The 16253-nt window shown below is 49.2% G+C and overlaps 1 protein-coding gene across 4 annotated transcripts in view; it reads right to left on the reverse strand.

Annotated features, from left to right (window-relative positions):
* LOC144137997 (nose resistant to fluoxetine protein 6-like) overlaps window positions 1-16253 on the reverse strand; it is a 168539-nt gene that overhangs the window by 124630 nt on the left and 27656 nt on the right. For all 4 annotated transcript variants that reach the window (XR_013315796.1, XR_013315798.1, XM_077670035.1 and 1 more), the window contains exon 5: window positions 13846-13928. Coding sequence is in view for 2 of the 4 variants with exons in the window: in XM_077670035.1 (XP_077526161.1) it covers window positions 13846-13928 (83 nt within the window). In the remaining 2 variants the exon portion in view is untranslated. The remainder of the gene's footprint in view (window positions 1-13845; window positions 13929-16253) is intronic.

Below are 16253 nucleotides of genomic sequence, written 5' to 3' on the forward strand. Positions count from 1 at the left end.
AGCAAAGTAACCAGGCATAACGGTAGCGTCATGGGTACCTCAAGAAAACGGCGTTACAAACCGGCGCTACACCCAGGCCTCCCCTTTTAAAGGTGTGCTAAGAATTTATGAAAGGAGGCCCGGCCGCTCTCTAGGCATCCTCACAGTTGGCCCCAAGTCTCCCCATGAATCTTTCACCGCCGACTTCCGGCCTCCCAATACTCCTTCCCTTCCGGCATGGGGACTTCATCTCAAAGCCCTCTCACAAGTGACAGTTCTTGAACGGGTATGCTCATTCAGCATACCCGTTCAAGAACTGTCACTTGTGAGAGGGCTTTGAGATGAAGTGCCCATGCCGGAAGGGAAGGAGTTGGCCAAGTTGGACGCTGGCACAAGTTGGCCAAGCTATATGTTTCTTTGCGTTGTGTACAGCTTTCTGTAAATTTGTAAAAATGGATATTCAGTAAGGGGCGTGTTTAGATGAGGTGGTTCTTTTTCATTATAGAGTAGGGAATGCAGTAATGAGTACCACTACACGTTGTTTCTGTTGGCTGTGTTTCTCCTATCCTAGCGTCGTCATCAGTAGCGTGATTATGCGTAGACAGAAGGGAGCGCGAATGAGACGGGGCGAGTGTCTATCCACTTTTGAGAGTACGGGGTTCAAAACTTTGCACCCAGCGGAAAGGGAACAATTCTGTCCAATTGGACTGATGGGCCGCGACCCCGGGTAGCAGAGGACAAAGAGCAGTTAGTGCAGCCGATTTCTGCGCGATATGAAAGAGTAAAAGAAGCAGAGTGCGGGGTAAGCTAAAGGAAGGTGGAAATAAGTCGTTCAGTGTCCCAAATCCTCGGAGCCATGGACCAGAATGGCCCGCCTAGCGGCCTGGCTTCTAAGAGGGAAGGCACCAGAGGGTATATTGCCGGCACGCCAGAAAGCAAAGGCAGACTTGTGCTAACTTATCCCGAAAGCATCTCCAAAACTAAAGAAACCAACCATATTTTCATTCCACCAGGAATTTTTGAATTAAGGAACATTTTTACAGCTAATGATTTCATACTGTGAAAATATCATAGATAGTGCCTTCAAGATAACGTCAATTAAAGCCAGTAAGGAAATAGGAACCATTCAACTCGGGGGAGCTCGAGCACCAGTGCAGCTGAATAAAATACGCATTGCACATACGATTAGAAAATCGCGTATTTATTTTTATCACCATTTGTAATGGTACGTACTATTGCTTTTTTATTGCCTAATGAAACTTAGGAAGACTAGAGTGTCATACTAAAAACAAACACGGGCCGGCCCGTTTCTCTTCCGTAGCAGTCCAATATTGACAGCAGACGGCAGTTATGTAACGTTTACAGCTTCACTGAAACAAATAACCATGACTCGGTGTGGAGGTTGAGTCGTCTTCATGGCAGCTTTGTTTCCGGTGCTACTTGTAGTCAGCAGTTTCAGCATTCCGTCGCGATCGATGATATTCCATCTTTTTTCACCCGCTCGGTCCGCAGTCGCCCTAAACTCGGCTTCATACTACGCTTGTCCACGTAGCGCTACTTCTGCCACCTCGCCTTGACGTTGCCGCGAGGAATGAGGTGGCCAGAGGCGCGAATATAGTGCCCCCGCAGCCAACGCCGCTGTTGGTTCTTCTACAGGTAACTCTTCTCCTTTTGCATTCTTCTCTCACCCAGCGTCCACAGATCGCCGGCACAATAATGGCATTCCTTATTCGACACTTAACTCAGTGGCCTGATCTATTTCTCCTGCTCCTCGACCGAGCCGGAAATTTCCAAAGCGAGGTAGGGCGCGACCACCACTGCTGTGAACACCACTGCCGCGAACACCACTGCCGTGCAGTATTTGAAAAAAACCTCGTAACTATGTAATTTTTTATTAAGCGCCTTGAAAGAACCCTGAGCTCTGTAAGAAGGAAGCCATCAAAAAATGCAACCGTTGAGAAACCAGCGTCATGTATTATGGAAACAAATGTATTGCAGTAGTCCCCGCACGGGGCACCTTGAGTATTCATGGTGAAGGTGAGCAGCGACACCGCGGACCTCGAGCTCCCAACATAAGCCGTGTCCAACCATGGCGAGGTGTTTAAAGGTGAAGGGTAGAAGCCGTAAACGGTGGCCGTCGGAGCCTTGGTCAAGCTCCGGCCGATGGGCTCCCTGCCTGTCTACCAGGCAGGGAGCTCCGGGACCTCTTTGACTACCAGGGTAAGGTCAAAGGAGAAAGTACCCCCGTCTCCCTGCTTTCCAATGTATCACATGGCATTTTCCAAACACCCCTCCAAACGTGATCGGCCCCCGAAAAGGGGCCGCACCGAAGCTACATTCCCACCCTTGCCAACAATTGCACACCAAAAGCCAGATAACTATCCGCGGTTCTTGATTGTTGAATCTGTTAACAAGTCGAATCCTATCTCCTCCCAGTCAGTGTTTCTTATCCCCAAATTCCTTGAAGGCATCCTGGGCAAGTCTTTCAAAGCCAAGAAACTGAGAACCGGCGAAGTCCTGGTCGAGGTGAACACTCACCAGCAAGCCACAAGCCTCCTTACCCAGAATCGCATGGCAGATCTGGACATCAGAGTCACACCCCACCGTAGCCTCAATAGCTCTCAGGGTGTGATCTCTGAGCCAGATCTGATAAATGAGACAGAAGCCGATCTGCTCGAAGGTCTGAAAGGCGAGGGCGTGACGGCAGTGAGGCGCATCACCATGCGGCGAGATGATAAGCAAATCATGACAAAGCATATAATCTTAACATTTGACCGTTCCTCACTCCCCGAATCCATCAAAGCAGGTTTCATTCATTGTTCTGTCCGGCCGTACATCCCGAACCCGCGGCGCTGTTTCAAGTGCCAACGGTTCGGGCATGGCACCACCTCCTGTCGTGGAAAAACAACGTGTGCGAAATGTTCATCGCAAGATCATGAGACAGATAACTGCCAGGCTGAACAATTAATGTGCAGCAACTGTCATGGACCTCATGCTGCGTACTCCCGCACGTGTGAAATGTTCCAGAGAGAAAAAAAGATAATCAACATCAAGGTAACAGAAAACATCACTTTCCCAGAGGCGCGGAAGAGGTTCGCCTCTTTCCCCTTGGGGAGGTACGCCGACGCAGCTCGCCGGGGGGCGGAGCGGCGTCTGGTTTCTGCGGGGACCCAGTACCGCGAGTCGGACTTGGTCCCGCTCCCGCCCCCCCCTGGGTTGCCTCAGGCAGCCGAACCCGCCTCCGCACCGCTCGCTGAGCCAGCAGCGGCTGTGGGGGCAACCACGTCTGGTGGAAGCGATGCTGCATCCTCCACTTCCACTCCAGCGTCCCAAGCCACAGGCGAGGGCGCAGAGGAGATGGACTTGGGGGAGCCAGCGGCAGCTCCCACCCCCACCGCACCGCCTGCGCCATCCGAGGCGTTCCTGAATCCCTCGGTGGTTGCAGGCAAGGAAAAGCGCGCCCCAAAAGGTTCGCGGTCCAAGGAGCCTGATCCCTCAGGCGCTCCGAGGACATCCGAGGATGAAATGGACGTCTGTCCGTTCTTGTCTGCGGTGCACCGCAAGGAACGCGTCCCGACGCCAAAGCCTCCCGACAAGCCAAAAAAGACGAGAGTCACAGCCCCGAAAGACGACACATAAACAACACAGTCCAGTAGCTCCGAACACTTCATAATGGGAAGAGAGAACATAGTACAATGGAACTGCAGAGGCCTTCTGAATAATCTTGACGACGTGTAATAGATTCTGCATAGCAATCAGCCAAGTGTAATGTGTGTTCAAGAAACACATTTGAATTCCAAGCACACAAATTTCTTGAATAGTTACATGGTCTTCAGAAAGGACAGGGATGGCTGCACACACTCTTCTGGCGGTGTGGCCATAATTGCCCGGAAATCCTTAGCCTGCCACCCTGTCACTCTGAACACTATCCTTGAGGCTGTAGCAATACGCTTGATAATATTTAATAGGTTGATAACGGTATGCTCCATATACATTCCTCCTGATGTTTCACTTTTAAGCTCTGACTTCGAGGCGCTGGTTGACCAGCTGCCCGAACCATACATCCTGACAGGCGACCTTAATGCTCACAACACTCTTTGGGGCTCTTCTAGCACGGATGCCCGAGGTCGCCTTATAGAGAAATTCCTTACATCTTCAGGAGCATGCCTTTTCAACAATAAACAGCCTACATACCATAGCATAGAACACAACACATACTCATTTCTTGACTTGGCGATTGGCTCCGCAGTTCTCTTTCCTCTCCTCGAGTGGGCTGTGGGCACTGAGCCATACGGTAGTGACCACTTCCCCACCTCACTCACATACATAGGTAAAGGCCCATGCAGTCCATCTTCCCATAATAGGTTCAATGAAGCACGAGCTAACTGGAATACATTTACAGAGACATCCAAACTACACCACACATCCATAGGACACCTACACGTCGAAGAAGCTACCCAACTCCTCACGGCGCACATCCTCGACGCCGCCGAAAAGTCTATTCCCCACGCCTCTGGTGCCCCGCGCAAGCACAGGAGGCCGTGGTGGAATGAGGACTGTAGGCGGGCGCGAGAGGCCCAGAACAAGGCGTGGGGTATCCTGCGCCGGTACCCCACGTCGGGAAACCTTTTATTGTTCAAAACGGGCTAAGGCGATGGGAAAACGTGTGCGCCGTGAGGCAAAACGAGAGAGATGGCGCTCATTCGTAACATCCATAAACTCTTACACTGACTCTCGCAAAGTCTGGACACGAATACGCAAACTAAAAGGACAACAGACACACAGCCTCCCCCTGGTTAGTACAACAGGGGACAAACTGGAAGACCAGGCTAACACACTCGCACAACACTTCCAACACGTGTCCAGTTCAGCACACTACACTAGCTCTTTCATTAAACACAAACAATTGGCTGAAAAGAAGTCTTTACTTGATAATGATAAGTCAACCTCCTCTTATAACTGGGAGTTTTCCCTTCATGAGCTGAGGACCGCTTTGAGCACTTGTAAACCCTCAGCTCCAGGCCCAGACAACATCACATATACAATGATACAGCACCTACACTCAGACACTCTTCTAACACTCGTCCTCCTATATAACAAGATTTGGCTTTCGGGGCACATTCCTCGCTCTTGGAGGGAGGCCATAGTAGTGGCTTTCCTAAAAGAAGGGAAGGACTCTTCCTCTCCTTCCAGTTACCGGCCCATTGCTTTGACAAGCTGCCTGTGCAAGCTCCTCGAGAAGATGATAAACCGTAGGCTCGTGTACTTTCTTGAGTACAATGGTCTTCTCGAGAGCTGCCAGGCAGGCTTCCGGCGGGGCGATGCACAAATGATCAACTGGTTTCTCTCGAGGCCTACATAAAGGATGCATTCATTCATAAGCAATACTGTATGACAGTATTTTTTGACATTGAAAAGGCATATGATACAGCATGGCGCTACGGCATTCTTAGAGACCTAAAAGCTTTTGGTATCTCGGGGAACATGCTGAACACTCTTTACAGTTACATGTCTTCACGAACATTTCGTGTCAGGGTCGGTTCGGCACTTTCAAATGTTCACGTGCAGGAGAATGGTGTGCCTCAAGGTGGCGTATTGAGCTGCACCTTGTTTATAGCTAAGATGAACTCTCTCCGAAAGGCACTGCCGCCAACCATATCCTGCTTGATGTATGTAGATGACGTTCAAATATCTTTCAAATCATGTAACATATCCATTTGTGAACGTCAGGTCCAGCTTGGGGTAAATAAACTTTCTCGCTGGGCAGATGAAAATGGATTTAAACTTAATCCTTCTAAAAGTACCTGCGTTGTATTCTCAAAAAGGCGGGGCATCCTGCCTGATCCCGACGTCAAACTCTTTGGTGACTCGATTCCAGTAAAAAGAGAACACAAGTTTTTGGGTGTGGTGTTTGACGAGAAACTCTCATTCATACCCCACATAAAACGACTTAAACAAAAATGCCTAAAAACAATGAATATTCTAAAAGTCTTGTCTCACCAATCGTACGGTGCAGACAAACAACTCCTGCTTCGACTTTATGCCGCGTTGGTAGGGTCGCGGTTGGACTACGGAAGCGTTGTGTATGGTTCAGCCACAAAAACAGCACTTAAAATGCTCGACCCAGTGCTTCACTTAGGGCTTCGCCTGTCTTGTGGGGCGTTCCGTACCAGTCCTGTCCACAGTCTTTATGCAGAGTGCGACAAATGATGCTTAGCGTACCAGCAAACTTATGTTGACCTCCTATATGCCTCCAAAATCTCATCAATGAATAACCATCCCTTTAATCCGGTTTTTAATGATACATCCACAACTAAACTCTTTTTAAACCGCCCATCCATTGCTGTTCCTTTCTCGCAGAGAGTGAGGGACGAGGTGACTATTCATGACGTCTCCCTCTTAGACACATTCAAATCATCTCACACTAATCTTGTAGCACCATGGCATCTTCGTCCTGTGGCATGTGACTTGTCTTTCGTACAATACAATAAGAACAGGACACCAAGAAGTGGGATTTTGCAGCATTTCATGCATCTGCAGAATAAATACAGGGCTGCAGAGTTTTTCAGCGATGCATCTAAAACGTCCACTGCGGTATCTTGTGCTGCGCATGGGCCCAATTTTGAAGCATGTAGAACAATGAATGTTAATGCAAGTATTTTTACGGCAGAGGCATATGGCATATTTCTGGTTGTAAGTCACATAGTTGAACATCATATTCCTACATCCGTCATTTATACAGATTCGTTGAGCGTCGCCCGTGCATTATCATCCGGAAAGTCATCAAAAAACCATGTCATTAATCTTGTCTTCAAAACGATTATGGTAGCTTATTCTTCAAACCTTGGGGTGACTGTGTGTTGGGTGCCAGGCCACTCTGGCATCGGCGGTAATGAAGTGGCGGATGAAATGGCCGCCAATGCTGCACTCCGAAACACAGTCGACATGGCAACACTACCTTACACAGACCCCAAGCCACACATTAGACAACAACTCCGTAATCTTGGCAAGCAGACTGGAGCGAACAGACAGACAACAAACTACACGTAATAAAACCACACTTGGGACAATACACTACTGACTCACACAACAGGCACATTGAAGTTACCTTAGCTAGGTTACGGATAGGCCATACGCATGTAACGCACTCGCACCTGCTCACGGGATCTCCAAGACCGCTGTGTAGCAGGTGTGGGGAGGGCCTGTCCATAGTCCACATACTCATACAATGCAAGGCACTTGACACAACACGACACAAACACTTCAGAGAACTCTACAGACAACATATTCCCCTACACCCATCGTTGTTTCTGGGTGACGATACCATGGTTTCTGTGAAACGCGTGTTTAAGTATTTGTCAGACGTGAAGTTTTTAAACCTCATTTCTTATCATGCATAATCAAATCTGGCCCTATACACCAGCCATCACCATTATCTTTTTTTGATCTTACAATGTCTAATTTACATGTTTTATACCTACCTTTTGTGGTAATCACTTCTTTTCATTAAATGACTTCTCTGGCGCTCTTTGCCCTCGTCGGCCTTGCGCCATTAAACACAAACCATCATCATCATCGTATTGCAGTAGTACCTACTCGTCCAAAAAAATCAAAAAAAAAAGAGAAATCCCGGGACATCTCCACTAACGTGAACGCTGGGGAGGGGAGCAGCAGGCAGTGCGCGCCGGTGTTTCCCATAGCAAAAGCGCTGCTAATGGGGAAATTTCAATCGCAGAAAAGCGTTTCTGAAGCTAACGCGCGCAGTAGCCTCTCTCTTGTCATACGGCGGGCGCTGATCGGGCGCCGGCGAAGCGCCGGTGGGACGAGCCATCGCGCTCTTGCCAGGGCGGTGGCGCCCTCTCTTGCGTTGAACTGGATTTAAGCAATTAAATGAGAAACAGACTAGCCGTGAATTGTCTTCGAGTCACACGGCGCAGTATTCTAAGAAGTGGGTTTACAGGAGAAAAACCTGGCCTTCAAAACCAGTTTCAAGACGGAATTTAACAAATTTATGTTATTAATGCAATTAAATCCTCATTTTTTGATTATTTGAAATTGCCTTAAATTATGCTAGTGTATTTTGAACTGGTTTTATCTGTTATACACTTGTTTTCTGACCATCATTAGACAACTTCACTTAACGCCAGGACACGACCACGACAGGAGACGTCGACAGCCCGAGCCCCTGAGGTGCTTCACCCCTAGAATTAGGATTGGCCTAAATAACGCTCTATAGCGTGACCATTCATTTAACAGAATGGCTACCAAGCAATGATAAGCAAAATCGCGGGGGACCATTGAGTCGTTCGATGGGTGACCGAGGGACATTCCGAAGCAAGGAATGCGTTCGGAAAAGTGGCCGCACAAGTGGCGAGGAACCTTTGGTAGAGGCGTTCGTGTAGGAGCGCACACAAGTGACCCGATGAACAGAATTGTTATGATGATGATGGCAATTAATATAATTATTGTTATGAGGAATACTTATAGAGTATTTTTACGATCTACCCATTTCGTAAATGATGTACTGGCAATGAATAATATTGTCACTGCGGTGCTTCTAGCAGGTTTGCCGTGTTCGAGATGTCGTACGGCAGCACGTTTTCTCAGTAAAAACGCTTTATGAACATTGTATCGGGGCCCTCTCCTATGTGAAACTACCTGTAAATTGAACTAGTCATTGAATAATTCAATAAATTAATTTAAATTAATATGATAGTAAATAAATAGAAATTAAATAAATAAATTAATGTAGTGCAACATGTCTACGTGAGGTCGAGTTAGAGTTAAGGTTAGGGGTGAGCTAAGGCTGAGTGAGATCTAGGGTGCCTAATGCCTGTTCGAATGAGTTCTCCCTCCCCGACTCCAACAGAACACGATGACGTTGACGGGCAGAAGCAGCATTTGAGTTTGAGGTTAGACTTAAGGCGGGGAGGTCTTTTATCTACCTCGGGTGGCGGCTCCGTTGCCATGACAATCGACGGCCCCAAAAACGTATGTGCGAAAACAGGCCTGACATTCCGTGTCGTAATGTGTGTGATGATTTGGTGGCCCCAAATCAATGAAATGCTTTGTAAGCGCATTGAAATGGCTGCAGAAAAAACTATGGTGACATCTCGCACTCATTACGAACTGTGAATGACAAAACAGTAGTCTCCAACTGGTGAACACATGTGCAAGCCGTATGGGCGTCGCCGCGCGGCCCAGGGAACCCTCCTGCGTCGATAGTGACAGCTGCTGCACTGTAGCGCCAAGATCCCGCGACTCCGATTGACATCACGTGCCCTCTGATAATCACAATTATTAAAGCAAAGCTTCACTACTCTCGTCCAGCGGTTTCACCATCGCGGAGGATTTACCTTCATTTCGCCGGGCCGAGGTCTGCCGTCAGCGGCGTTCGGTAGCCACCCGGCGCCGCCGCCAGCGCAGGCTTGGCGCACGCGCTCTCCGCGGCTGGTTCGCCGCCTAGCCACATGACTAGCCTCGGGCACGAGACCTTGGCCATGCATGAGAGCAGTGCGTGGCCGTCTGCTATCCTCTGAGCGTTGCGCGGGAGCTAGAGCCTTTGAGACGTCGGCGCAAAGCGGCGACTGACCTCCCCTCGGATGTCGCCGGGCGAGATGCTTCAGTGGAGGGCTGCCAAGCGCGCGAAACTAGCCACGGAGACTCAGAAAGAGCCAACCGCTCGGCTTGGAAAACGCTCGAAGCGGGACAAGAACCATAGACAAGGACAGTGCAGAGTTTGTCCTTGTCCACGGTTCTTCTCCCGCTTCCAACGTTTTCCAGGCCGAGTGGTTGGCTTCGAATAGTATAATAATTACAGCAAAATGAAATGCTTAAGAAATAAAGCCAAGACTTGACCAGTGTAAGCCAAGCTTTCGATTTACATTTCAAGGGTTTGCTGAGCTAAGACGCCGACATTTTTATCAGGATAGCGTTATTAGGCTAATTTTTCGATTCCTCCGTGGCTCCAAGCCGCCCGCTATCAGTCGTACTCATCGGGCATCCACGGAAGTATGTCACCGCGGCAACCAGGAACCTGCGACCGTGGCTGCGAAATTCGAGGGCTCCACTGAATCTGTAATGTGGCGCAACGGCAACTGAAGTTTGGAAAGCAGGACAATGATACAACGGCGGATGCGAAATAAGGTACCGGCGATTTCAGCAGGCGCCCCGCCTGCGCGGTGAAGTTTGTGCTATGCCAACTCAGTGGTACCATGCTGAGCAGACACCGTCACCAGCCGTGCCCGCAACCTACGCCATTACATCAAAGCGTGTTTCAAACAGATGATCTAAAAATGTAAATTTCCGGTCATTCATGCACCGAGGATACACGTGCGCTACGGGGCACGCCGTAGTGGAAGGGGCCGGAGAAGTTTATACCACTGTAGGATCTTTAACATGCGCCGAAATCTTGACACACTGGCGTGTTTGTTTTCTGCTTCCATCGCGAAAACGCCCGCGGGGGCAGGGAATTGAAGCCGTCTCCTTGGGCTCAGCAGCGCATGCCTTACCCACTGAGCCCTCGCGGCTTGTTTTCGACCAGGACCTATGCTGGCACTAACATTGGGTGACCTAACAAAAACAGGGGACAAAGGATTAACGCCGGCCTCTTAGAAGTCAAGGAAGGCATAATTACAAGGAGAAAAGAACTAAAACAACGCCTAGTATCTAACGTGTAATCACATATGTTTTGAAATTACTTCTCAATATTCCAACGGTTCCGTCTCCGCTGCAAGCTCGGTTTGCAAACGACAGATGGCGCAACGCGGCCAAGTTAACAATTACCCTAAAATTAGGCACGGATGTCCTCCCTGAGAACAGCCACGTAAAATTTCGCGGCGTGGCCCTAGAGACAAGCGGTAGTGTCAAACTCAAAATCGCCAAAAGCAGAAAATCTTTAACCAATTTCCCGCAAAGAAAACGCCAAACCAAGAGCAGAGCAAGAAAAAGAAAAAAGAAAGGATAAGACTAGTGCAACCACTGATAATAACCCGAATACTGCAGAGCCTACCGTACCACAAATTTACCCGCACCAAAGAGAGTGAAAAAAGCCCCATAATCAGGACAGCATACAGGGCAGTCCTCAACCTCGCAGTTTTAACCATTGCTGGGACTCGTATCCCAGCTTTTCACCACTGTTGGTAATCAGCCATCCCGACGCTGTCACCACTGTTGGAACTGGGCCACCACACCGCAGCCACTACTCATGCTACTGGCCATCCGAGCTCAGTCACCGGTGTAGCGGCGTTGCCTTGCTCCATCCGCCATCGACTCGGCGCAGAGCAGAGCGATAAAGTTCCCGAGCCGACGAAAAGTTGAAGCAACTTTTATATACAGTGTGTGCAAGGGTAACAATTGTTACATGGCTCGCACAAAGGCGACAGCACCTCTCTACTCGGCGCCTCCGAAAAGTGCCACCGATAAGTGCTGCCGGCCGGCATTTTTTTACCCCCGGGAGTCCCTTGTAGCCCCGAGATGTTTGAATTGCTCCAATGAGGACTCTCACTGGCCGAAGTTTGAAATCCGACAACAGGAGTCGAAGCGGTTCAGTCAGCCCAGCCGCCAAGACGGGGAAAGGGAAGGCGATGCGGTCGCTGTCTCAGCGAAGCCGCCTCGAAGCAAGTAGCGGCCTGTCGGTTGCCGGTCGTTCACCCGATGCATGATCCGGCCGAGCCGCCACGATGGAAAAGGAGAGGTAACCCTGCAGCGATGCAAGTTTGGGCCTGTCGGCCGCAGGCGGTTTGGTTTGGTTTGGTCGAGGCGTGAATCGGCCCCGCTGTCGGTGCGTCGCCCCGTGCAACCAATTTGGGCCGGGCGCTCTAGCACAACACCGTGAGACGAACTGCAGCAGGTGGACCATCAGGGTAACAGAATTGTCATGCATAGGCGGGTCTTTCGCCATTGTTGATTAAACTTTCTCTCATCAAACTGCCAGGCCAACTCCAGGCATTAGGAGGCGTTCAGTATGCGCTCTATGCTGAAGATATTACGTCTGGACGACCGGGAAACAATCAAGCATCATCACCATAACCAGAAACAACAAGCGACGGCAGTCGTCGTAGCGACACCAGCCTTGGCTGGGGTATTGAGTGTTACCTACAAAAATCGGAGTTTCTTCTACTGGACGGCCACAAGCACCTCAGCAAGGTACGCAGTTCGAAAAGATCAATCATTCAAGTCGGCAGTCATCTGATCCCGAAACTTGCAACATTTGCATCCTCGAGCTGCACCTTCAAAAATCAGGTACTACCACCATCGCAACTAAAAAACTCAAGTCCACATGCAAACACCAAATTCATTTAATTAGGAGAATCACAAGCAGAACCCGCGGTATGAAAGAGGCGGAGATAACTAGGATTGTCCATGCCTTCGTAATTTTAAGGAATCATTTACAGCACACCGTGCCCTGCTTGTGAACCTGAAGAAATTAAGATCTTTATACGAAAATGCTATAAACGGGTGGCGGGCCTACAAAATGGATCAGTACTAATACACTGGAGGACCTAGGCCTCTATAACACGACCCGCAAATTAATCACGGCCCATCTGGCTTGCCAACACAGAAGGCTAAAAAACGGACGCGGGAGTACACTTACTCCACCACCTAATCCTCCCCATTCATGGTCCTCTCGAGAGCAGAGCGAAAAATCATTACCGATATCTTGGTGGATTAGGATACATATCTATTCGATCCCCAGATATATGCATCCGAGGCAACATCGTGATAGCCGGCAGGAAAGAGCTGTTCCCATCGAAGCTCGCGTTTCCTCCGTCAAGCCACCAGCGGTTCTCTGCAAGTATGCCGCAGCCCTGCCCATTCGGGGCACCAGCCACAATAACAGACGTTTGCTTGCGCCAATGGTCGATGGGAATGGAAACACCGTCTCCACCATGACAGTCCTGTCACAGGTCTCCAGTTTAGAAACCGAAGAAAGGGATATCGCCTTCGTGCCCAGGCACCAACGATGTCCACCATCATCTGCGTAGTCTGTGACTCGGCGGAGGCGTGCAGAAACTTTTCCTTCGGTATAGCCTAGAAGGAAGTTCAGGAGATTCTGCTCGCACCTCATCAAGGCATCGCCACACGAGTACCTATTTCCACATGATTTGGATTCCGGCCCACTCTGGCAACGGCAGTAATGAGCGACCTCACGCGCCGTCCAGATCTCTAATCCACCTAGCCCACAAGCGTCGAGCCCAGCAAATTCGCCCTCCCCCGCCATGTCCAAGAAAAACCAGTTAGAATCAAGACGAAGGGCTGGAATGCATACCCGATAGCCTGACGTCTTTGGCCGAAATCATTGAGAATTTTTGAGCCAGGTAGTGACGTCTACTAGATCCTCATCCCAATCTCACCAAGTTACGACAGACAACACTGAGAAGACTCCAAACATACACACTCATGTGTCCACTCAGGCTACACAAGTTTTGTTCGACCAAGTTCGTGAAACGCAAGTGCATGTTCTGCGGCGCCGAAGGAACCGCGGAGAACATGGTCTAGCTCTGCAGTCGCACCCCAAGCCTCCCACTCGCCCTCTACCGGATCCTCGGCTCGTCTTTCGTCCTAAATTGATTTTAGGAGACCCAAACAGCGGCCACCAAACAAGCCACCACAACCCGCACCACCCCCTTTCCCTCTCGTCTCCCTCCTAGGCCTTGGAGGCGTCTCCTGGACAGCCCCTCCATAGAGCATCAGCTCCTGTTGGTCGGCAGTGCAGATGCCACGTCCATGGCACCCGCATTCCTCTCAGCTGGAGTCCGGGCGTCCTATACTCATCCACCTCTTTTTCTAAACGCTAACAAATTGCGTTTCACCATCACCACCACCGCCGCATTCTGGAGCAGGGCTGCAGGCGCATCCGCTTACCGCTAGCGTTCGTCTTGTCAGCGCTGTACAGGTCCACGAATGTACCAGCGCCCATGAGTAGAAGGATGATGATGAATATGGCCCTGTAACAACCAAGCGCAGAGCAGCCACTGGTGAGTTTCTATCGTAAAAGATGGCCCAGGTATAGGTAACGAAGATCAATAAGCGACACAAAATCAATGCATCCTTTGTTAAACAATTAACGGCAGCGTTTCTTTTCAGTATTAAATCCGATGCCGAAATTCATGCACCTAACTTTCGCAGCGAAGCTGTCTTTTTCACGGTTCTGACCAAGACTGTGGGCGTCTAACGGATCGCGTCGACCGAGAATCGGACCCGCTATAGCTCTACAGCTGATATAAAATGCTCTCTAGGTGTCAATCTGACATAATATAACTGAAAGTTTGCCCACGAAGATGACTCTATCTCAACGCGTTTCATTAACTCATAATTAGTTCACAGTGAATTGTAAACGTTACAAAATCCCCGTCAGCTGCAAAAGGCCGCCCATCTAGGGGGGGGTCAATGGGTTACAGGAAACGGTTGTAGCTCTTGGTTTATTGAGGCCAACCCGAAACAAGTTATGCGAGAATTAATTCAGAGTTAATTTTAAGAAACTTCTATGCTAGTGTCTTTATCTCATGAATACAGTGCGTCACCATACGTCACTCAGCGTTGTTGTCCGTCAATACAGCTTCGCTTGTTTTCCGTCTGAACAGTAGCAGAAGAGCTCTAAATGTTTGTGGAGATAATTTACTAACCTGCAAATATACATACGTAGCCACCGTCAGTGCCGATGTGTCGGTACAGACATTGGCAGTAAATATGGTGGTGAAATATCCGTTCAACGAAACTTCCTTTTGTAGGCATCGGCCCAGCCCCTGCGCCATATATGGCGGTGTTCTGCGTCAAAAATACGACAGCGGCAATTACAAATACTTTAGCTGCCCATCGTTCAGCTATCGAAGAGGAAGCCAAGTGGCCGTGCGTGTGGCTTCTGCAAAGGCCATGATGGCGGTAGTTTCTGTCGTTCTGCTTTTCATCAATGTGTGCGCACATAACGGGTTTGTGCGCGCCGCCATGAGCATGAGTAGAGGAATATTACTGAATTAAACCACTTTCCCTTTCGATATTCCTTAAATAATGCTATTTTAGAGATCCTTTGCGAGACAGTTTGTGTACTGAAGCCAGTGATTCATTTTGTCTATAGCAGCAATTTAAACCGGGCTCTTCGCTCAATTTTCCGCGCAGATGAAAAAACCCACTCCGTGAAATACCATTTCCACGTGATAACTATGCGATCTCGCAGTGTACTGACAATGACACCTGACGTTGGAAATTATCCCCTTTAAACAGCCGACCGTTCTTTTTGGACTCCAAAAATTCGGACTGGCTGGATATTCCGGGCTTTCCCGAAGAACCGCAAGTTTTCCCATAGGAGTAATGCATAGGAATGACGGAGATTTCGGACAAAATAAAGCCAAAAGTTCGGTTTTTCGGACAACATTTTCCCCGACAGAGCCACAGCGCTTAGCTAGTTTTGGAAAGGATAGGGATTGTCTGGCCTCCCTCCGGGGTTGCAAAATTTGATCTTGGAGGCTCTTATTTTGCATGTAGTCTGCGGCGGAAGCAATCTCAAAAGCCGGAAACGGGTCATACGCTGGCAGGTTTTTTTGGACATCGCTTTTTTTCCGGCACCAGGTGACGCTGACTGTAGGCAACATAAATAAGAGATTCAATCAGGGCTAGAAGTAAATGAGAGGGCGGTAGGTCAATTGACATTAGGAGCAGACAGTAAAGCCACAAATGACGCAGTGCAGGGAGACATGGGATGGGCATCCTTTGAAGTGAAAGAAGCACAGAGCAAAATATGTTTTGAAGAACGACTTGCAAATATTGATGACCAGAGATGGGCGGGCAAAGTGTTACGGTATCTTTACATGAAAAGCGTGGACACACAGTGGAGGAAAAGAACCAGAAGGCTCAGGACAAAGTATATGAAACCTGGGAGTGCGGGGGAAACGATCAATGCATTAAAAAATGAAGTAAAAGAATCAGAGGCAATGACCTGGAAAAAGAGGATGGATGCGAAGGGGTCCTTAGATATCTACAGGATCAGGAAGTAGGAGATCGCAAGGGAAAAATTATTCGATAATATCAAAGGGAGTGCATTGCTTTTTGAAACCCGGGCGGGTTGCTTGCGGACAAAAACGCTTATCCGGGAGCCGGTACAGGAAGAACTATGCGCAGGCTGCGGAAAGGAGCCAGAAACCATGCGACATATTGTAACGGAGTGCAAAAGTATCCGTCCAGTCCTCAGTGAGGTCGCCATCCAGCTTCCGTAGGCCCTTGGCCTTAAGGTTAGCGGAAAAGTGAATTCGACAGCAGTAGAGGGTAGTAAAAGAAGG

Source organism: Haemaphysalis longicornis, unplaced genomic scaffold (assembly GCF_048455015.1).
Source record: "Haemaphysalis longicornis isolate Haplotype H1 unplaced genomic scaffold, Haemaphysalis longicornis Haplotype H1 scaffold_1, whole genome shotgun sequence".
NCBI classification, from domain to species: domain Eukaryota; kingdom Metazoa; phylum Arthropoda; class Arachnida; order Ixodida; family Ixodidae; genus Haemaphysalis; species Haemaphysalis longicornis.